This window comes from Coregonus clupeaformis, chromosome 27 (assembly GCF_020615455.1).
Source record: "Coregonus clupeaformis isolate EN_2021a chromosome 27, ASM2061545v1, whole genome shotgun sequence".
Lineage (NCBI taxonomy): Eukaryota > Metazoa > Chordata > Actinopteri > Salmoniformes > Salmonidae > Coregonus > Coregonus clupeaformis.
In genome coordinates this window covers 12,847,977-12,871,791 of record NC_059218.1, presented here as the reverse complement: position 1 = coordinate 12,871,791, position 23,815 = coordinate 12,847,977, and the positions used below count along the sequence as shown (strand labels likewise).

Genomic DNA, 23,815 nt, shown 5'->3' with positions numbered 1-23,815 from the left:
AGCTGCAGACTCCAGGCAGGCAGGGGGGTGTACTGTGAGCCTCACAGGCTGCTCCCCATACTGATGAGAGTGATGGAGAGAATAATGGAGGGCGAGGGAGGGAAGGATGGAGCATCGCATCACTCTGCTCCAGCCCTCAGTCCCAATCAAAGTGGATGGCCCCCTTTCTTTCTCTCCCGCTCTCCTTCACACACACACCACCTCTCCCACACACACACACACACAGCAGACAAGGGGCCGAGAATAGTCACACCAGCCTGTCCCTGGACCGCAGAGATGCTCTAAGTGCGTGTGTCCGTGCCAGAGAGGGAGTCAATGTGCAGTGTGTGTGTGTGTGTGTGTTATGCATCACGTGCTCACTGCGTCAGGTGGCTCCCGTCCCACACACACAGTCAAGGACACACACTAACATCCTGACTCCTCCCAGCCATAACTACATACCTCTATCTCCCCCTCTCTCTCTCTCTGCACCAGTCATATTGTCCTGACTCTAACCTCAGCTCTGTCTCTAGAGAGGAGAAAATCCATCGCCTGACCAGGGAAGCAGAACCATAGAAATGGAATACATAGAACAGAAACGCTTCTCCTTCCACCTGATTGATCACCACTCACCAATAACATTGTAAAGCAACATAAATCACTGGTTAGTTGCATATAGTGGCACTAAGCAAGACAGGATACCCTGGCCTCCTAGCAACAACACCATCGGCGAGCAAATAAGAAAGCATTGTTTTCAATGGGGATGGATGCTCTAGTCATTGTGTTTCTATGTGCAGCTCAGTGGAAGGCCAAAGTCGTTGTTCAGGAGAGCAGAAGGGCGAGCAAACACAGGGCCTTGCACAGACCTTTCAGGGGGCAGGTGCTCAAAATGAAAAAAAGGGCATCCCCCCTTGACACACATATTGCACAATATGAGGAGGAGATTATATTCCTAAAAAAGCTTTCCAATTTCACTGATTCACCCAATGATGCGCTGCTCACTCGTTGGCGATGGCCGTTGCGCTCGTGCCATAAGCCTACCTTTCTCTTGTTCTACTTTGTAAAACAATGTTCACTCAATAGGCCTATTTGGAAGTTGATAGAATATTTTGGTAGTCTACAGCAGACAGATTAGTCTTCTCTTTTTAGCGGGAGCCATTTGCTTTCCAACCTGTGTTTTACCGTGATTGTATTTGAAATATTGCGAAAGGCCTGTTTTGTCTGCATGCTGTTCACTGACAGAGTTAACCGCACGTTCCCGACTGTAGCTATGCCTTGTTATTGGGCTACACACAATCCACAGCTAGGCTATTTGTTTAAAGAAGCTATTGATCCTCTGTGGCTAAAGTATAGGCCTACGTATGGTGTAGTAGGCTATTCTGAATTATAGAATTACTGCTGCCTGTTCAATAACTTTGGCAAATGTACAAAAGTGGACTTGGCAACTGGGAGGGCAAAGGGGCAGGTGCTCGGGCACAGGTAGACCTCTATCTGTGAAAAACAGCAGGAGCACGGGGAAAAGCACAGAAACCGGTGTAATACACACGGTTACACAAGCTGGTCTTCTGCTTTTACACAGTCCCACACACACTAAAACAAATGAGACACTTTCACGCAGGCTGTGAAAGAAAGCACTTTAGGCACTATACACTAACATAAGATAGATCTCAAGGCTAAATTGGCTAACTTAAAAGAGCCCCCTCAGGCGGTGTCTAAAAACTTCACTAGCTGTCAAGTCCTTGCTTCCTCCGTCCTCGTTTCCTCAATTCCTCGGAAGGTCAATTAGATGACGTCCGAGGGAGGGACCTTGGATTCTCTCCTCCAATGAGTTGAGAGGAACTGAGGAAACAAGGATTTGACAACTAGTGACATTTTCAGACAACCTTATGCAACTCATTAGCCTACACCGTGACCAAGCCACAAGCAAGCACAACTACCAGTTAACAAAGTCCTATTCATCAGTCATGTGCTGCTCTACCCCCCTTGGTTTGTGCTGTGGTGGAGACCTCTGTGGGCTATACTCGGCCTTGTCTCAGGATTGTAAGTTGGTGGTTGGGGATATCCCTCTAGTGGTGCGGGGGCTGTGCTTTGGCGGAGTGGGTGGGGTTATATCCTTCCTGTTTGGCCCTGTCCGGGGGTTTCTTCGGATGGGGCCACAGTGTCTCCGGACCGCTCCTGTCTCAGCCTCCAGTATTTATGCTGCAGTAGTTTATGTGTCGGGGGGCTGGGGTTAGTTGGTTATACCTGGAGTACTTCTCCTGTCTTATCCAGTGTCCTGTGTGAATTTAAGTATGCTCTCTCTAATTCTCTCGTTTCTCTCTTTCTCTCTGAGAACCTGAGCCCTAGGACCATACGTCAGGACTACCGGGCATGATGACACCTTGCTGTCCCCAGTCCGCCTGGCCTTGCTGCTATTCCAGTTTCAACTGTTCTGCCTGCGGCTACGAAACCCCTACCTGTCCCAGACCTGCTGTTTTCAACTCTAAATGATCGGCTATGAAAAGCCAACTGAGAGACCTGAGCCCTAGGACCATACGTCGGGACTACCGGCCGTGGTGACTCCCTTGCTGTCCCCAGTCCGCCTGGCCTTGCTGCTATTCCAGTTTAAACTGTTCTGCCTGCGGTTATGGAACCCCTACCTGTCCCAGACCTGCTGTTTTAAACTCTAATGATCGGCTATGAAAAGCCAACTGAGATTTATTCCTGATTATTATTTGACCATGCTTGTCACTTATGAACATTTTTGAACATCTTGGCATGGTTCTGTTATAATCTCCACCCGGCACAGCCAGAAGAGGGACTGGCCACCCCTCATAGCCTGGTTCCTCTCTAGGTTTCTTCCTAGGTTTTGCCTTTCTAGGGAGTTTTTCCTAGCCACCGTGCTTCTACACCTGCATTATTAGCTGTTTGGGGTTTTAGGCTGGGTTTCTGTACAGCACTTCGAGATATTAGCTGATGTAAGAAGGGCTATATAAAATAAAATTGATTGATTGAATTGATTGATCTAGATAGTCTAAGGCGCTGTCCCAAATGGCACCCCATTCACTACAGTGCACTACTTTTGACCAGGGCCCATTGGGATGGAGCCTAGAGGACTGCAACCAATGTTCCTTCTAAGCTGAGCAGGTGCGCAGTAGCCCTGAGACTGCCGCGGAAGTTACCCTAGGACTGCCAAGCAGAAGAAATATCAGTCCATGGAGAGAAGCACGAGATTGAACTTCACTCAACTTTCTAGAGTTTTCCCCGTTAGTTAACACTATCAACGTTTCCCTTTACTGTGGCAATTGTGATCGAAATCAACGCAGTATTAGCCACTTTCAATGCAACATACCCAAACAAAAACGAACTATGCAAGAGATTTTGTTATAGGCAGAACGCATTGGAGTAGGATTCTATTGCATTGACACGCGTGACTCAGCCCGTACTCTACACAGACCGGTGCGGCATAACCAATCATGAGCTGAAATAAAAGATTCCAGAAATGTTCCATACGCACAAAAAGCTAATTTCTATCAAATTGTGTGTACAAATTTGTTTACATCCTTGTTAGTGAGCATTTCTCCTTTGCCAGGATAATCCATCCACCTTGACAGGTGTGGCGTATCAAGAACCTGATTAAATAGCATGATCATTACACAGGTGCACCTCGTACTGGGGACATTAAAAGGCCACTCTAAAATGTGCAGTTTTGTCACACAACACAATGCCACAGATGTCTCAAGTGTTCAGGGTGTGTGCAATTGGCATGCTGACTGCAGGAATGTCCACCAGAGCTGTTGCCAGAGAATTTAATGTTAATTTCTCTACCAATTTAGTTTTAAGAGAATTTGGTGGTAAGTCCAACCGGCCTCACAACCGCAGACCACGTGTATGGCGTTGTGGGGGCGAGCAGTTTGCTGATGTCAACGTTAACAGAGTGCCCCATGGTGGCGGTGGGGTTATGGTATGGGTAGGCATAAGCTACGGACAACCAACACAATTGCATTTTATCGATGGCAATTTAAATGCACAGAGATGCCGTGACGAGATCCTGAGGCCCATTGTTGTGCCATTCATCCACCGCCATCAGCTCATGTTTCATCATGATAATGCACGGCCCCATGTCGCAAGGATCTGTACACGATTCCTGGAAGCTGAAAATGTCCCAGTTCTTCAATGGCCTGCATACTCACCAGACATGTCACCCATTGAGCATGTTTAGGATTCTCTGGATCTACGTGTACGACAGCATGTTCCAGTTCCCGCCAATATCCAGCAACTTCACACAGCCATTGAAGAGGAGTGGGACAACAATCCACAGGCCACAATCAACAGCCTGATCAACTCTATGCGAAGGAGATGTGTTGTGCTGCATGAGGCAAATGGTGGTCACACCAGATACCGACTGGTTTTCTGATCCACACCCCACCTTTTTTTTAAAGGTACAGTATCTGTGACTAACAGATGCAAATCTATAGATTAGGGCCTAATGAATTTATTTCAATTGACATATTTTCTGATATGAACTGTTATTCAGTCAAATCTTTGAAACTGTTGCATGTTGCGTTTATATATTTCGTTCAGTATACAGTTGAAGTCGGAAGTTTACATACACTTAGGTTGGAGTCATTAAAACTTGTTTTTCAACCACTCCACAAATGTCTTGTTAACAAACTATAGTTTTGGCAAGTTGGTGACAAGTAATTTTTCAAACAATTGTTTACAGACAGATTATTTCACTTATAATTCACTGTATCACAATTGCAGTGGGTCAGAAGTTTACATACACTAAGTTGACTGTGCCTTTAAACAGCTTGGAAAATTCCAGCAAGTGATGTCATGGCTTTAGAAGCTTCTGATAGGCTAACTGACATAATTTGAGTCAATTGGAGGTGTACCTGTGGATGTATTTCAAGGCCTACCTTCAAACTCAGTGCCTCTTTGCTTGACATCATGGGAAAATTAAAAGAAATCAGCCAAGACCCCAGAAAAATAATTGTAGACTGGTTAATCCTTGGGAGCAATTTCCAAACGCCTGAAGGTACCACGTTCATCTGTACAAACAATAGTACGCAAGTATAAACACCATGGGAGCACGCAGCCGTCATACCGCTAAGGAAGGAGACGCATTCTGTCTCCTTCCAGAACAACAGCAAAGGACCCCGTGAAGATGCTGGATGAAACAGGTACAAAAGTATCTATATCTACAGTAAAACAAGTCCTATATCGACATAACCTGAAAGACCGCTCAGCAAGGATGAAGCCACTGCTCCAAAACCGCCATATAAATGCCAGACTGGTTTGCAACTGCACATGGGGACAAAGATCATACTTTTTGGAGAAATGTCCTCTGGTCTGATGAAACAAAAACATAACTATTTGCCCATAATGACCATTGTTATGTTTGGAGGAAAAGGGGGGTCGCTTGCAAGTCGAAGAACACCATCCCAACCGTGAAGCACGGGGTGGCAGCATCATGCTGTGGGGGTGCTTTGCTGCAGGAGGGACTGGTGCACTTCACAAAATAGATGGCATCATGAGGAAGGAAAATGATGTGGATATATTGAAGCAACATCTCAAGACATCAGTCAGGAATTTAAAGCTTGGTCGCAAATGTGTCTTCCAAATGGACAATGACCCCAAGCGTACTTCCAAAGTTGTGGCAAAATGGCTTAAGGACAACAAAGTCAAGGTATTGGAGTGGCCATCACAAAGCCCTGACCTCAATCCTATAGAACATTTGTGGGCAGAACTGAAAAAGCGTGTGCGAGCAAGGAGGCCTACAAACCTGACTCAGTTACACCAGCTCTGTCAGGAGGACTGGGCCAAAATTCACCCAACTTATTGTGGGAAGGCTACCCGAAACGTTTGACCCAGGTTAAACAATTTAAAGGCAATGCTACCAAATACTAATTGTGTGTGTATGTAAACTTCTGACCCACTGGGAATGTGATGAAATAAATAAAAGCTGAAATAAATCTCTCTCTACTATTATTCTGACATTTCACATTCTTAAAATAAAGTGGTGACTGACCTAAGACAGGGAATTTTTACTAGGATTAAATGTCAGGAATTGCAAAAAACTGAGTTTAAATGTATTTGGCTAAGGTGTATGTAAACCTCCGACTTCAACTGTATATGCAAATAGACCATTGCCATATATGGATCTGTGCCATTTACTTTGATCTGGACTGTGTTAACAGCATGAGCGGTCGTGAGTAGATGCGCTTGTTTTGAGATCAAAGCGAGAGCTGCATGTAGCCAAGTGTGCACATTTTGTTCATATCCATTGCTAGTTAGTGAGTTAGTAGCCCTGTTATAGATAATTTGTAGTCAGCAATAGGGGAGTGATTGCTTCCTACAAGAGCACAAAATGGGTACATTTCTAGACATCTTTGAAAAGCATGTCAGGTAAAGAGCTTTGTCTTAAAAGGGGCAGTGTTGTGTTTTGAGACAGGCTTGAATAAACTAAGTAGCTAATAGGTAGAGGGTAGCATAATTTGTCTGATTCTCTGTAAATGGTATGAGAATAATAATGCATTTTATTGGTAAAGGGGTTTCTTGCATCAAACAACAACAACATTTTCAGCCACCTCCTTGTCTGAAGGACAAGTGGATAAACAGGTTAATGTTATGCGCTGCATGTTTTTTTCAAAGGTCTCATGGAATGTAGGCCTACATGGAACACCACATATTGGCTGCTGCTGTAGGCTGAATAATAGAACAGCTATGTCTATGTAAAAATGTTATGGGATGCATTCTCACCATTGTTTTTTATGGTAGGCCACTCTGGTAGGCCTACATTATGATCAAATAGCCACAGTAGCCTACTTGGCCACTGTTAAAACTTTAACTTAAAGCGGGTACAGCCTCAGTGTTCACAGTAAACGCGCGCAGGAAGTTGCACAGAATTTTCACAACATTCAAATTTGTGCTCAGCAGACCTGAAATTTGCTCAGTGGCAATTGAGGGAACATTGACGGCAACTCTTGTAACACACCCTCCGTCTTGCTTCTTCTTCAGAGTTGTTCTCTAAATGCATATTACTTCGGTTCAGTAAGCACTCCAAGTTGAAATAGTTTAGAGACCTTGTCTGACATTCTTTCTAAGTGACCTTAAAGCTCAGAGTGAACATAAATTGGGATACCTTCCAAGCATCATTCACCACAGAGCTCCATATGCCCCCAGGTCTGAGTTAGGCTGACGTCTACCAACTACACAACAGCAACAAACACCAGGCTGTGAATACTCTAGTGTGTTCTTCAGACATCAAAGGCTTCTTTCATGTTCTTCTGGGAAGAGGAGCCAGACAATGGTGGTTCCGAGCCATACAGAGCAGTCAGCTGAGCTACACACATCTGATGGTGGTCTTGTAGCATAGCAGATAACATACACCCATGTCACAGATGTAAGAGTATGACATCTAGGAAGAAAACACTCATAGAAGTTAGAATCTTAACAAACTGTTTTTCTTTTTTTCTTCTTGTGCCCTTTATTCACTGCCAGTCAGCCAGCGCAGCTGATGGCCCATCAAAACTACACCTAAACTATACTGAAACTAATTTCACACATAACACAATGCCACAGATGTCTCAAGTTTTGAGGGAGCGTGCAATTGGCATGCTGACTGCAGGAATGTCCACCAGAGCTGTTGCCAGAGAATTGAATGTTCATTTCTCTACAATAAGCCGCCTCCAACGTTGTTTTAGAGAATTTGGCAGTGCTTCCAACCGGCCTCACAACCGCAGACCACGTGTAACCACGCCAGCCCAGGACCTCCACATCCGGCTTCTTCACCTGCGGGATCGTCTGAGACCAGCCACCTGGACAGCTGATGAAACTGAGGAGTATTTCTGTCTGTAATAAAGTCATTTTGTGGGGGAAAAATAATTTTGATTGGCTGGGCCTGGCTCCTCAGTGGGTGGGTCAGTCTCCCAAGTGGGTGGGCCCCTGCCCTTTCAGGCCCACCCATGGCTGCGCCCCTGCCCAGTCATGTGAAATCCATAGATTAGGGCCTCATTTATTTATTTAAATTGACTTATTTCCTTATATGAACTGTAACTTAGTAAAATCTTTGAAATTTCTGCATGTTGCGTTTATATTTTTGTTCATTCTAGTTAGCCTAAAGACCAGATTCAATTGACAATAGTCTGATAGGTGACAATATTATAAATTGTCAAATTGTACAGCTTGGAATTTACACAGAGGCAGGGAAAGGAGTATAACTTTTTCAAATCCTCCTATACAGACCTTTGATGTCTATATAGAATTAGAAAGAGCAGATTCTGCTCTTCTAAAACACTTACCTTTGTCAAATTACTCAAAATTCAAGAGGTGAGCTCTATTTCAAAATATTACTTTTTCCAAGAATAACCGTGCTGTTCCATGCGTACAATGTCTGAGCACTCACAGCAGCATTGCTCAGGGTACTAAGCAAAGATCAGTAAGATAATACAACTTTAAAAATATATTTAAAGACCTGCCAAAACGAAATTAGAATGTATTTCTTTATGATGAATTTAACACAAACTCACTTCTTGTTTTTACATACAGCTACAGTAACAAACTAATGAATAAGCTATTATGTTCTAATGTATTCTAATGTTACGTAAGACCTTCATAAAACACAACCAAATTATTATTCTTCCGATAGCATATATGATATGTATTTACTAGACTGTTAGAATGTTGACGTCCAGAAGACGCGTCATTGGTATTTGGCTCGAAGGGGAGTACGTAAAGGCCAGGCTTTTCTAGTGTCAAGAAGGCGTGATCTTGAAGCCGTCTTTACTCTGTTTTAGAGAGAGAATCCCCTCTTGGCGGGCACACTGGAAACAGGGATAATCATATTTGGCTTTGAAAATTGAGCACATCGACTGGTACAGTATTTCCATCAATTAATAATAAGCATTATTTTGCAATGGGACTTTTTTCTCCTCCCGGACACTTTGGCCAGCAACAATTGTATTTATCGAAAACCCTGACACACACCCCCTGGATCTTACTTCTGTGTATGGTCTCGAAGCAGATGACACACACCCGGGACTCCTTGTCCAGGTACTTTAGCTTGCATCTCCTGTTGCAGCACACGGCACAGTACACCTGTGCCACGGGTGAGAGGACAACCGTCAGGCAAGAGACACACACTATACTGCAACACAGCACTCTACACCATACGTTGACAATCTACAGTGCATTCGCAAAGTATTCAGACCCCTTCCCCTTTTCCACATTTTGTTACGTTACAGACTTATTCTAAAATGGATTTTTTTTTAAAAGCACTCAGGACCTTAGACTGGGGCGAAGGTTCACCTTCCAACAGGACAACGACCCTAAGCACACAGCCAAGACAACGCTGGAGTGGCTTCAGGACTAGTCTCTGAATGTCCTTGAGTGGCCCAGCCAGAGCCCGGACTTGAATCCGATCGAACATCTCTGGAGAGACCTGAAAATAGCTGTGCAGCAACGATCCTCATCCAACCTGACAGAGCTTGAGAAGATCTGCAGAGAACAATGGGAGAAACTCCCCAAAATACAGGTGTGCCAAGCTTGAGTCATACCCAAGAAGACTCGAGGCTGTAATCGCTGCCAAAGGTGCTTCACAAAGTACTGAGTAAAGGGTCTGAATACTTACGTTAATTTGATATCAGTTTTTTTTTATATGCGTTTGCTAAAATTTCAAAAAAACTGTTTTTGCTTTGTCATTATGGGGTATTGTGTTGATGAGGGGAAAAAAACGATTTAATCAATTTTAGAACAAGTATGTAATGTAACAAAATGTGGAAAAAGTGAAGGGGTCTGAATACTTTCCGAATACACTGTACATTAAGTGATTCATGCCATGTTAAGTGTCTGACCCACATCTTGCCCAAGCATAAAGAAGAGCAGGAAAATACAAGGGAAATCGATACATTCAATTCTGCAGCAATTAATAAGAGAAATCAAAGCAGGTTGTAAAGTACATTACACTACTCTTCTGTATCCCGTTGGGCTCCAGTAAGTAGACTATAGAGTCAAAGCCCATGGGACTGCTTTAATCACTGGGCTGTTAAGGTCTTAGCTCTGGTTTTTGCCCAGGGCTCATACTTCAGAGAGGTGGAGATCTGTAGAGGAGCTGGAACCTGAATCGCTGACTCATAGCTCTCGTTTTGAGCTAGCTATATATAGCAGCAGAGGAGGGGGGGGGGCATATAGGCTATATCATGCCATACTACGTGTTCAAGTGTGACGTATGTGAGCGGGAGCTCTCTGTGTTGCTCAGTGTCCTCTACAAGGAGAACGATAGGTCGAAGTCAGATAAGAGTCGTGGATTAGCTGAAACACAGCTAGGTCACTGCTCCACATTTGAATCCACATTTACATTTGAATCCTCTGATTAAGTCAATACAGAAATGTGCTGCATTGGAAACCGCAGTAAGGCTGCTTTATTGAAGTTCACTGAGTGGGTAGTAGTAAGGTAATGTCCCCAGAATGTGCAATTATCCGGGCAAGATATTGCCCCCTTTATCATTGCATTTCTTCCGTTTCCATTAATATTCAGGGTCTTTGTGACTGCGTCACTCATTTAAGTTTAGTTAGAGCTCCTTATTATGTGTTGCTATGTAAAATATATATATTATATTTAATTGGACCTAATGTAAAAAAAAATATATATATATATATATATATACAGTGGGGGAAAAAAGTATTTAGTCAGCCACCAATTGTGCAAGTTCTCCCACTTAAAAAGATGAGAGAGGCCTGTAATTTTCATCATAGGTACACGTCAACTATGACAGACAAAATGAGAATTTCTTTTCCAGAAAATCACATTGTAGGATTTTTTATGAATTTATTTGCAAATTATGGTGGAAAATAAGTATTTGGTCAATAACAAAAGTTTCTCAATACTTTGTTATATACCCTTTGTTGGCAATGACACAGGTCAAACATTTTCTATAAGTCTTCACAAGGTTTTCACACACTGTTGCTGGTATTTTGGCCCATTCCTCCATGCAGATCTCCTCTAGAGCAGTGATGTTTTGGGGCTGTCACTGGGCAACACGGACTTTCAACTCCCTCCAAAGATTTTCTATGGGGTTGAGATCTGGAGACTGGCTAGGCCACTCCAGGACCTTGAAATGCTTCTTACGAAGCCACTCCTTCGTTGCCCGGGCGGTGTGTTTGGGATCATTGTCATGCTGAAAGACCCAGCCACGTTTCATCTTCAATGCCCTTGCTGATGGAAGGAGGTTTTCACTCAAAATCTCACGATACATGGCCCCATTCATTCTTTCCTTTACACGGATCAGTCGTCCTGGTCCCTTTGCAGAAAAACAGCCCCAAAGCATGATGTTTCCACCCCCATGCTTCACAGTAGGTATGGTGTTCTTTGGATGCAACTCAGCATTATTTGTCCTCCAAACACGACGAGTTGAGTTTTTACCAAAAAGTTCTATTTTGGTTTCATCTGACCATATGACATTCTCCCAATCCTCTTCTGGATCATCCAAATGCACTCTAGCAAACTTCAGACGGGCCTGGACATGTACTGGCTTAAGCAGGGGGACACGTCTGGCACTGCAGGATTTGAGTCCCTGGCGGCGTAGTGTGTTACTGATGGTAGGCTTTGTTACTTTGGTCCCAGCTCTCTGCAGGTCATTCACTAGGTCCCCCCGTGTGGTTCTGGGATGTTTGTTCACCGTTCTTGTGATCATTTTGACCCCACGGGGTGAGATCTTGCGTGGAGCCCCAGATCGAGGGAGATTATCAGTGGTCTTGTATGTCTTCCATTTCCTAATAATTGCTCCCACAGTTGATTTCTTCAAACCAAGCTGCTTACCTATTGCAGACTCAGTCTTCCCAGCCTGGTGCAGGTCTACAATTTTGTTTCTGGTGTCCTTTGACAGCTCTTTGGTCTTGGCCATAGTGGAGTTTGGAGTGTGACTGTTTGAGGTTGTGGACAGGTGTCTTTTATACTGATAACAAGTTCAAACAGGTGCCATTAATACAGGTAACGAGTGGAGGACAGAGGAGCCTCTTAAAGAAGAAGTTACAGGTCTGTGAGAGCCAGAAATCTAGCTTGTTTGTAGGTGACCAAATCCTTATTTTCCACCATAATTTGCTAATAAATTCATTAAAAATCCTACAATGTGATTTTCTGGATTTTTTTTCTCAATTTGTCTGTCATAGTTGACGTGTACCTATGATGAAAATTACAGGCCTCTCTCATCTTTTTAAGTGGGAGAACTTGCACAATTGGTGGCTGACTAAATACTTTTTTTCCCCACTGTATCGTCAAAACACCACAAATGTTATCAATAGGGCAAAATATGACCCTAGAAATTAGGGTAAAGAAAAGTCCCTTCATGGACGGATCTAGCTACTTACCTTCCCACAGGCCCGGCAGTGATGCCTCCTCCTGGTGAACGTGAACTTCTGCCAGCAGTTCATACAGTTGGGAGCCTCTGAATCTGGCACCCAGGGGGGCTGCTTGCACCCCAGCCCATTCTCATCCTCCACCTCCTTACCCTCTGAGGACCCGGACCCCTCCTCAGCAGGGTAGGGTGGGGGCTCCGACAGCTCGTTGTACCCCACACTGCTCTCATAGCGCTCCGGTGGGGAGTACCCTGGGCAGGGCACACCCAGTTTAGCGGGGTCCTGAGCAGGGATGGGGCTGGGAGGAGAGGGGCTCTGGTCGACCTCCTCCCCAGGGTCGGTGCTGTCTGTGGGGCTACTGGGACCCTGGTCCTCCCCTACTGCTGGAGGTGCCCTGGGTACTTGGCAGTGCAGCTGTTTGGGTCGGGCCCCTCCGAAGTAGGGTGGTGGGAGGTTACTGGGACTACTGGGGTCCTGGGAGGGCATGGAGAGGGCTGGGCTCACACTCCCCTCTGCAGAAGCGGACAAGGTCCTGTCGCTCTCCGGGGAGGCCAGCCCCTCCCCTCGGCTCCGGCTGTAGCTCTCCAGCTCCTCCTCCACCAGCCGCTCCTCCAGGTCCCCATTGAGCTCAGAGAAGCCCTCGTCCTGGAGGTTCTCCCCGGGCCTCTCGCAGTGAGGGACCCCCTGGTGCTCCTGGCCCTGGGCTTCCCCCCGGAGGAAAGCATCCAGCTCTTCATCCGTCACCAGCAGCCCAGCCTGGTCGCTCTCCGGCAGGTACTCAAAGCCAAACTCAGGGGGGTCCACTGGGCTTAGGCTGGGCTCTGAGGGAGGGGATGCAGGGCGCTCTTGAGCCATGGGGGCCGGCTGGACCTCCACTGGGGAGAAGCTGACCTGGGAGACGGGGGGAAATGACCGCTGGGAGACGGGGGGAGCTGAGACAGCCAGGTGGAAAGGCATGGTCATCATCTCTTGGCTCTCTGGATTAGGTGACTGGACAGAGTGGTCCTCAGGGACAGAATCAGGGCTGGTACAGTCCTCAACAGTCCCAGGGTTCTCTGGGAGACTCACTTCCTCCTGCACCTTGGAGGCAGACAGGGACTCTGCCGCTAAGGTCTCAGTTGGGACAGCCTCAGCCTTCTCCTCTACCCCTCCTCCAATGGCCTCCTCAGGGTTCTTGGAGGCCACCAAGGCCCTGCACATGGACACGGCCATGGGCAGGCAGGACAGGGCTGAGGGGCTCTCGGACACACCACCACTGCAGTCCTCAGAGTTAGGTTCCTGTCCAGTGCAGCTCCCAGAGCTCTCTGCTTCAGCCAGCTCAGAGCGTTCCAAAGACCCCTCACCCTCATCCCTGACATCTGTGGCGATATCATACATGGGAGTGTCCTCTGTCTTGGTGTCCATGGCAACAGGCAGGACTACAGGCTGGTCCTGGTGATCAGGTGAGTTCTCCAGTTGATAGTTGATGAGGGCCACCTCTATGCCTGCCTCCTCTCTGTCTATCTCTCCCTCCGTCTCTCCAGACTCAGAGTTTCTCAGCGAGGGGTGATCCGTGGGCTCACAGGCTCTCTCCACAGCAGCGGGCAGAATCACATCGAGCAGCCTGAGAGAGGCAGCGTAACCACCAGAGTCCAGCCCCAGCAGCACCTCCCCTCCCCCGGCGAGAGTCTCCCTCCCCTCAGTCCTCCCATGTCCGGGAGCCAGACCCAGGCCTTCTGAGGCATCCCTAGGCAGAGCCACCACGGGGATGGTGAAGTCCACCAGCAACTCCTCCGCCTCCAGCCGCCTCTCTGCCACGTCCAGCTTACTGAAGGCGTTGTGGCTGTTGGCCCGGAGGAGGAGGTGGGCTGAGCCTGTGTCACTGACCAGATCACACACAGGCTTCAGGGCCCGGTCTGGGCAGGGCGGTGCAGAGCTCTTAGCTGACCCCCGGCCGTCTACAGAGGAGAGCAGGTCCACCCCAGTGAGGGGCCGGCCCTTGGTCTCGCGCTCCCCAGGACTGGGGCTGGGGCTGGGGCTAGGATGGTCGGTGCAGCTGGATGCAGAGCCATAGTGCAGGGAGTTGAGGTCAGGGAGAGAGTGTAGAACTGGAACTTTGGAGGGTTCCGGAAGGAAACCCTGGGCGCCCAGAGAGTGGCCGGGATACGAGGGAGGCGACAGGGAGACTGATCTGCACTCATGCTCATCTTGTGGGGAAGGGAAGAGATAAATATCCGTTAATCAGTTCTGTTGTTAATATCTCAGCATAACAAGTGAGCAACAAGTTTTAAGTCAGCAACTACAAAGTACACCACAAGTTTCAACTAGTTTTTAAAATATATTTATTTTCACTTAACACTACACCCCTCAGACCTTCCCCCCCACATACAGAAAAGACAAACATGCTACCCGAATACATTGTTTCAGACTGTAGTAACCCGTGTCCAACCTGTATTGAGCTCAAAATCATCCAACAGCTTGTCCAGGTCACACACCGCAGCCTTAAAGAAGCTGTCCATGCTGGGCTGTCCGTGGGAGACCGGCTCCACTCACGCTTTTGCCAGCTGGAGAAGAGAAACAAGAGGATGTATTGTTATCTGTCATCTTTATCTATTGGTCTTATGTGGACAGGATGAATGCATTTTGATCGACATTTCAGTTTCCACATCAGTGTAAAAATGCTGTAGTTATTGGCTATGAAGCTTTCATCCACAGTCCCCAATCCCCAGACAAGTTGAAGAATGAATAACATATCAATTGTTGACCAAACAGTTAGTGCATCACCTCAAACTTTCTCCAGCTATGCGTGATTGTGTACTTCAGACTCTGACCCCTGCTCTCCATGTCTGTGGAGAAATCTAATTAAAGAGCTACTAGAGAGCATTTCTCCAGTTTCAGTGTAATAACTTTATTATGACATGTCAACTGGCATCACAATTTATATTGTGATACTCCACCTGTATGACCTGAATCACCTTGCATTGGTTAAAGACTACACACCAGGCCCAGCTAGGTAGCGTAGCTTGCCAGGAGCCAATATTAGCAGCTGGGCTAATAATACAATCAAATAAAACTGGTCAGCTAACTATGGGCCTAGCTTATGTCAGTGGTGACTAATTTTACTAGTTAGGCTAGGGGTTAGGGTTAAGTTTAGGAGTTAGGCTAAAGGCTTAAGGTCAGGGGAAGGGTTAGCTAAAAGGGTTAGGGTTAGCTAAAAATGTTAAGTTTAGGGTTAGCTAACATGCTAAGTAGTTGCAAAGCAGCAAGTAGTTGCTAATTAGCTAAAATGCTAAAGTTGTCAGTGAAGAGATTTGAACTTGCTAGACGTTCGTGTTATACCCACCCCAACCAACCACTATACCTTTAACCAGCTGTCTTATGTAACCATACCAAACGTAACATATCATACTAATTTTAGTGTCCTGGATTTACGTTTACTATGTTACGTCTAGTCTATGAGACCAGGCTGATGTATGATCAGCTAGCTTACTATTAGCTAGCTAATTATACTGCTAGCATCCATGGTGACCAATATTTCCTAATCAAGGCCATGGTAAGTCTAATATTAGTTCGCTAGCAGTAGGTTATAACTAGAGGTGGAATGGCTAACATTAGCTATGTATTTGTTTAATTAGGATTAAAGGGTAACTCTCAAACACAATTTCAGCCTTTGCCCAACTCCTTCAAATTAACAAAAAAATGCATTCAGGTGAGAAGTTGTGGGTGGGGGGGAAATGCTCATAAATATTAATTTTGGAGGTGGGTAAACGTAGTTTTACCTGATCCCAACACTTTCTCACTAAAGCATACTTACTAGAAGTCCACTGGCATGCTCTGACAATACAATGATGTTTATCGCAAACATATACACTTCTGAACAGTTAGCTCAGTGGTAAGTTAATGCATGCTAAATGTTTTTTTTTTTTCATTCATTTCATTTGTTTCATTTCAGTTCTTACATTTCATTACAGACAGTACACCTATTTTGCAATTATATCTGAGAAATAAAATGTTTTTTGCATGAATGATTGTAGAAGATGTCTTCATTGATCACCCTTTTGATTACACATTGGCTAGATATTATGGAAATAATAGATTTTCTGTAAATTTTGTTGGGTAATGTAAGTGTAATTTACAGTACTGTTGTAGCATATTACTTTCAGCACTTCTAACATGATGACCACACCGCACGCGTCGCGTGCGTTGCAAAATAAATGTACACATACATGTTATTCAGTCATTGCTCCCACACTGCTCGCACACTGCTCGCACGCGTCTGCGTGGCCAGGCGCTAAAATAGAACTCGGTTTTATTTGTGACGCTCAACACGCTGCCTCTCCCATCTCCTCATTGGTTTTTAGGAGCATCTACCCACGTGGGTGATTGAAAGATGAACTGAGGTATACGTTCAAGTCTAGTTGGTTGTGGTAATGCACCATAAAATTGGTTACCAACCGCCATATAAAGTCCAAAGAAGAAGAAGTCTGAAGGAGGAGAGATTACTAGAAAACAAACTTTTACCCTTTTATCTGTGGATTAATTAATCAACTTGCGCGCATGTGGTCTGGGTAGCAAGTAAGGGCGATTTGAAAGACCTATCTTGCACTGTTTGCTATTGGATTAACTGGTAGTTAAAACGACTAAATTGAAAAGATATCATTATGTTGTGTTTTGGTGATTAAACCAATGTTCTCATTACATTTCACAATAAACTTATATTATGAATCAATGGTTGTGTGGTGAGAGATGTTTACAATCCAAATGAATACACAATGACAGGTTTTGAATGAAAGGCTGGCTGTGTTACAAGTATGACCTGTTTGGAGTTTAATACTAAGAGTTGTGAAAATGTACCACATACTTGTGAAAATGGTACCAAAGCGGTAAAAAAAACTCACTCACAGATTGGTCTTGGGTACTGTATTAGAAACCTACACCTAGTACCAGGGAGACCCCTCTCACAGGTATGTTTTCACTTTTCAGAATGAGAAGTGTGTGGCAACAGAATGAATATTCTAAATAAAGGATTTGAAGAAAAACATATACATGAGGGACTACAACTCACAACCATTGAGCTACAAGCCAACTGTTTTAGCGGACTGCGCCACCAATCACAGCGGATGGGAAATAATACAACGAGTTGAATTCACCACCAATGTAATCTATTTCTTGTTACGATGGATGTAGCTACGAATATAAATGTATAATCCTCAAAGCCTACGTGTTGGTTTTTTTATTCATAAAAGCACATATATGTGCATGAAACAGTAAGCAAAAACTTTAAATTTCGTCATATGCGGCAATGTGCCTAATGGCGCGTTCAAAAAACCTGGGAACTCGGAAAACTCAGACTTCCGACTTTAGTGCGTTCAAGAAAACTGGACACTGGGAAAAAAATGAGCTCCGACTGGGAAAAATCGTTTTGAACGATCATCCAACTCAGAATTCCAAGTCGGGAACTCAGGCCTCTTTCTAAAGCTCTGACTTTCCGACCTGAAGATCACTGATGTCATGATTTGACCTTGTTTTTTTTCCCCGAGATCCCAATTGTCTTGAACGTACCATTACTGCCTTTTGAATTTTGTGTAATGTCAGTAGTCTAGTCAAGGAAGAATCATGCAAAATATATTGCCAGACTCCACTTACCAAGACCATTGCCAAATAAGCCACGCTGTCACCTGCTTTTATAGTAAGCCTTGAGGTGGAACGCCGTTTGGGTCTTTGCGTGTCATAAAAGATAAACGTCAAATAACACTATTTGACACGTCAAATAAGCTTTTAATTTTATACATTGTGATTTCAATACCACGTTGGTAATAAGTCATTATTTGTTCGACCGAATGGGAAAACCTCTGTGAGCATTTGAAATAAGATCAGGATCAAACGAGCAGGATCAAAGATTTTAGCTAGGCAGTCCAACATTCTGTCCGACATGCAACCATCCCAGAGGCAGGGGAGATGATCCTACTGCTTCTGCCTGCCAGCCAGCCACATCCCAAGCAGATGCACCTGATTCATCCTAGCTAGTCAAAATACAGAATAATAATCAAGCATTTTGTGAACATTGATGATAGTTTGGAAACTGGAGGTAGGCAGTCTCCCTAATACATTGACTTCGGATTGCAGTACGACAAAGTTAGTCACAAATATCTTTGATACAGATGTTGTTAGCAACTTCTGGGGTAGGCGTGGTATCTAGCTAGCACCAATGCAACCAGCCTGAAAACAATGACCAGAAACTGCAATCATTTATCATAGCAATGATGATTTAGGAATCCATGTGACAAGTATTAATTAGGCAGCCACTTGTTGTTCTCCTATTGAAATCGAACTTCAGTTCATTAAAGCTGCAATATGTAACTTTTTCGGCAACCCGACCAAATTCACAAATAAATATAAATTATAGATTTGTCATTCTCATTGAAAGCAAGTCTAAGAAGCTTTAGATCTGTTTTATGTGTGGTATTTCTATGCTTCCCGTGCTTAAGTTTAGTTTTTTCGTCTTTTACTTTCAGTTTTGTACACCAGCTTCAAACAACTGAAAATACAATATTTTTGGTCATGGAAAATATATTTCACAGTGGTTTAGATGGTGCAATGATTCTCTACACTACACTTGCTTGTTTTGTCACAAACTGAAATTAGGCGAACTATTAGAATTTTAGCAACCAGGAAATGGCGGAGCAATTCCTGCATATAGTGCACCTTTAAAATAACTAAAATAACAAACTAAACAAGCTAGCCACCTACCTAGCCCTGTTGCCCCAAGCTAACATTATAAGCAGCCAGCTAGCTTCACTTGGAAAGTGATACAAATGGACACAAATAGTGGAATCATGTCATATTTGGACAAGATAATGCTAATCAAGGTTGGAATGTTGATATATAAATGCAACAAAAGACAAGTTTTGATTTTTAAAAAATAAAGTACAAATCAGAAGAGCAATGTCAAAGTCTGGAATATATATATACAGTACCATTCAAAAGTTTGGACACACCTTCTCATTCAAGGGTTTTTCTTAATTTTTTTACTATTTTCTACATTGTAGGCCTCCTGTTGCTCAGTTGGTAGAGCATGGCGCTTGCAACGCCAGGATTGTGGGTTCGATTCCCACGGGGGGCCAGTATGAAAAATGTATGCACTCACTAACTGTAAGTAGCTCTGGATAAGAGTGTCTGCTAAATGACTAAAATGTAAATAATAGTGAAAACATCAAAACTATGAAATAATGCATATGGAATCATGTAGTAACCAAAAAAGTGTTAAACAAATCAAAATATATTTTATATTTGAGATTCTTCAAATAGCCACCCTTTGCCTTGACGACAGATTTGCACACACTGTGGATGTATACGCCTCAGAATTGGGGGCATACTTATTTCACTGTAGAGCCTGGTAAGCTTAATATGGCTCCTTTCACAATGGTTTCAGTCCCGCAATAAGTGCTACGATGCTAATATGTGTAAATTCTGAAGTCTATCCACAGTGTGATTTCAACAGATTGTCAAATTAACTAATTATTGTATTTTGTTGAATTTATATATTTCAAACTTGTTCAGCATTATCTAGTCCAAATATGGCATGCTTCCACTATTTCTAACCATTTGCATCACTTTCAATTCGGGACTGCTATTTTGAACAGCAAATTCCACTAATGTGGCTAATCCTTATTGTGGCTAGATCCACATAGGTGGGTCCAACCATTATCAACAAAATACAAAAACTGTCTAATAAATTAGGGGTATTTTAGATGACACCTAGTTAGATAATTAGCTAGCTAACTATAGCTACTAAAACAGATGGTGTCGTTTTGCTATGTTTGTGGGGGAGAAGATTGTTTGCATCATCAGCTAGTTAGCTTCTTTCTGACCAGCACTGTCCCAGAGCTTTGGGAAGTGTCTCTGCCTCGTGCTGCAGGTGCTAGAGACAACTTTAACAGCATGATAGCATATGTTCGGTTAATCGCTGTGACATTTGAAATACGAGTGATAGTGTAATCAATGTCATAATAAAATTATGAACGTGTTAAATTACTATGTTACGTACAGTCAGTCATAGTTAGGTCCTCATTGGTCAACAAGTTTATTTAACGCTTCAGATAGGGCTCCCGAGTGGCGCAGCGGTCTAAGGCACTGCATTCGATTCCAGGCTGTATCACAACCGGCCGTGATTGGGAGTCCCGTAGGGCGGCGCACAATTGGCACAGCGTCGTCCGGGTTTGGCCGGTGTTGGCCGTCATTGTAAATAAGAATTTGTTCGTCATTGTAAATAAGAATTTGTTCTTAACTGACTTGCCTAGTTAAATAAAATTAAAATGTGACGTATCTTTCTGACACTCAAAGACCGAATTGAAACGGTATTCCAGATGTTGCGTTCAAGACAACTGGGAACTCGGAAAACTCCGACAGGGGAAAAACAGTTTATAAAGGTAATCCAACTCGGAATTCCAAGTCGGGAACTCGGGCTCTTTCTAAAAGATCCGACTTTCCTTCCTTGAAGATCACCCACGTCATGATTTTACATGTTCCCAGTTGTGCTAAATGATGTAAATGTCTTGAAAGCTTGTAACGCCAAGGTAGTGGGTTCGATCCCCGGGACCACCCATACACAAAAATGTATGCACGCATGACTGTAAGTCGCTTTGTATAAAAGCGTCTGCTAAATGGCATATATTATTATTATTGAAAGTACCAACAATCGACCCCCTCCCTTGTGACTCTACATCACGATTTCAATGGTATAATTTAACCGCTAGGGGCAAAAAATAGTTCGATTTACTACTTAAATACCAAAATATATCACTTTTGCAACGAACTGTCAAAATGAAGACCAGAACGTGGTAATATATAACTAAGACTAAAACACATGGTTTTCGATGAATATTTTTTCTTCTTCATGAAAGTAAATCTAATAATGATTCAACTTCCAGTTGTTCACTAGCTAGCTAGTTAGCTAGTAGCTAATTAACGTTAGCTAGTTAGTTCGCTAATGTTATTTAGCTAACGTTAGCTAGCTAGTCCTAACCACTAGTTACAGGAAACTAATCGACATAAATTAGCTATCTAGCATGCATAGACAGTTCGACGACTTCCTGGCTGCTGACATTACCATTATTAGCTGACACATTATATCACCAGATTCATCAATAGCTTATCTGTTATCAAGTTAGCCCATTCAATACTAAACAGTAATAGGACAGGCTGTACCGTTTAGTATTGAATGGGCTAACCCCCCTTGGGTTCTCGAGAGGTACTATCAAATCATCATTATCCTGCATCATCCGTGAATATCATAAAATGTGGAGGGCAGCTAGATTACATTATTTTAGCTAATAGCTAGCTAAATTAGCTTGCTACATTTAGCTAGCTAGCCAATGATTATTCACAGTCAACAAGCCATTTTCTTTGTCATTACCGGAAGATTCATGATTCTGGCTTCGCCCTTCCAACTGTTTAACGATTCTTCTGGTTATAAAGAAGGTTTGTCTAGATCGTATCCCCTTTGTCCTTTCGTTATTCCACTGAAGTTGTTAAAGCCAGAGAGGAAAAGGCGAAGCGAGGTTTTACTCCGCCCAAAATATGTCCACGAAAATAAGCCCACGAAGTGAATAGTTTTTGCATGGAGGTCAATGAGTGTGTTTAATTTGGTCAACAAAAAATGTAATCGCTTATTTGTAATCGCTTTATTTCAACAAAAATATAAACGCAACAAGTAAAGTGTTGGTTTCATGAGCTGAAATAAAAGATCCCAGAAATGTTCCATTCACACAAAAAGCTTATTTCTCAAAATGTGTGCACAAATTTGTTTACATCCCTGTTACTGAGCATTTGTCCTTTGCCAAGATAATCCATCCACCTGACAGGCATGGCAAGCTGATTAAACAGCATGATCATTACACAGGTGCACCTTGTGCGGGGACAATAAAAGGCCACTTTAAAATGTTCCGTTTTGTCACACAACACAATGCCACAAATGTCTCAACTTTTGAGGGAGCGTGCAATTGGCATGCTGACAGCAGGAATATCCACCAGAGCTGTTGCCAGATTGTTGAATGTTAATTTCTCTACAATAAGCCGCCACCAAAGTCGTTTTAGAGAATTTGGCAGTACGTCCAACCAGCCTCACAAACGCTGACCACGTGTAACCACGCCAGCCCAGGACCTCCACATCCGGCTTCTTCACCTGCGGGATTGTCTGAGACCAGCCACCCAGACAGCTGATGAAACTGAGTTTGCACAACCAAAGAAACTGTCTCAGGGAAGGTCATCTGTGTGCTCGTCGTCCTCACTAGGGTCATAACCGACTTCAGTGGTCAAAAGCTCACCTTACCCGTGGTAAGGACTGTTCAATGTTGGTCTGACCAATCGGAATCTATGTTTCAAGATTGTTTTGATCACGCGGACATGGATTAGTTTTTTTAAACATTTTTTTGCATCACTTCCTGATGGGCCGACTCCAGATGGTAAAGGTAGGCAACAACACCTCCTCTACGCTGATCCTCAACACAGGGGCCCCACAAGGGTGCGTGCTTAGCCCCCTCCTGTACTCCCTGTTCACCCATGACTGTGTGGTCACGCACGTCTCCAACTCAATCATCAAGTTTGCAGATTACACAACAGTAGTAGGCCTGACTACCAACAACGAAGAGACCCTGGCGGAGTGGTGCCAGGAAAATAACTTCTCTCTCAATGTCAACAAAGTGAAAGAGCTGATCATGGACTTCAGGAGACAGCAGAGAGAGCACGCCCCCATCCACATCAATGGGGACGCAGTGGAGAGAGTGAAAAGCTTCAATTTCCTCAGCGTGCACATCACTGACAACCTGAAATGGTCCAGCCACACAGACAGCGTGGTTAAAAAGGCCTAACAGCGTCTTTTCAACCTCAAGAGGCTGAAGAAATCCGGCATGGCCCCTAAGACCCTCACAAACCTATACAGATGCACCATTGAGAGCATCCTGTCGGGCTGTATCACCGTCTGGTACGGCAATTGCACCGTCCACAACTGCAGGGCTCTCAAAAGGGTGGGGCGGTCAGCCCAACGCATTACCGGGGGCACACTGCCTGCCCTCCAGGACACCTACAGCACCTGGTGTCACAAAGGCCAAGAAGATCGCCAAGAAGATCATCAAGGACCTCAGCCCCCCCATGCCACGGCCTGTTCGCCCCACTACCATCTAGGGGTCTCCAACCCTGTTCATGGAGAGCTACCCTCCTGTAGGTTTTCGCTCCAATTCCAATCAGCTTATCAACCAGCTGATTATTAGAATCAGGCAGAGGTGGGACAAAGTCATTGTTATGCAAGTCACAAGTAAGTCTCAAGTCTTTGCCCTCGAGTCCCGAGTCAAGTCGAGTCAAAGATGAGGCAAGTCCCAAGTCGAGTCAAAAGTCAAAGCCATCAAGTCTCAAGTCGAGTCCAAAGTCCTACCATTTTAGTTTCGAGTCATTTCAAGTCCTCTTACCACAGAAATAAAATGTATACAAATCATGTATGTCTGTAAGATTTGTATTTATTTAAACC

At 44.2% G+C, this 23,815-nt stretch overlaps 1 protein-coding gene across 2 annotated transcripts in view; it reads right to left on the bottom strand.

Moving 5' to 3' along the window:
• Window positions 1–21,904, bottom strand: part of LOC121541454 (zinc finger FYVE domain-containing protein 16) — a 44,788-nt gene extending 22,884 nt beyond the window's left edge. For both annotated transcript variants that reach the window (XM_041850475.2, XM_041850476.2), the window contains exons 1-4: window positions 21,710–21,904; window positions 14,744–14,858; window positions 12,328–14,501; window positions 8,964–9,060 (exon numbers count right to left, since the gene is read on the bottom strand). In XM_041850475.2, coding sequence (XP_041706409.2) covers window positions 8,964–9,060; window positions 12,328–14,501; window positions 14,744–14,813 — 2,341 coding nt within the window. In that variant the 5' untranslated portion in view covers window positions 14,814–14,858; window positions 21,710–21,904. The remainder of the gene's footprint in view (window positions 1–8,963; window positions 9,061–12,327; window positions 14,502–14,743; window positions 14,859–21,709) is intronic.
• Window positions 21,905–23,815: the final 1,911 nt, after the last annotated feature.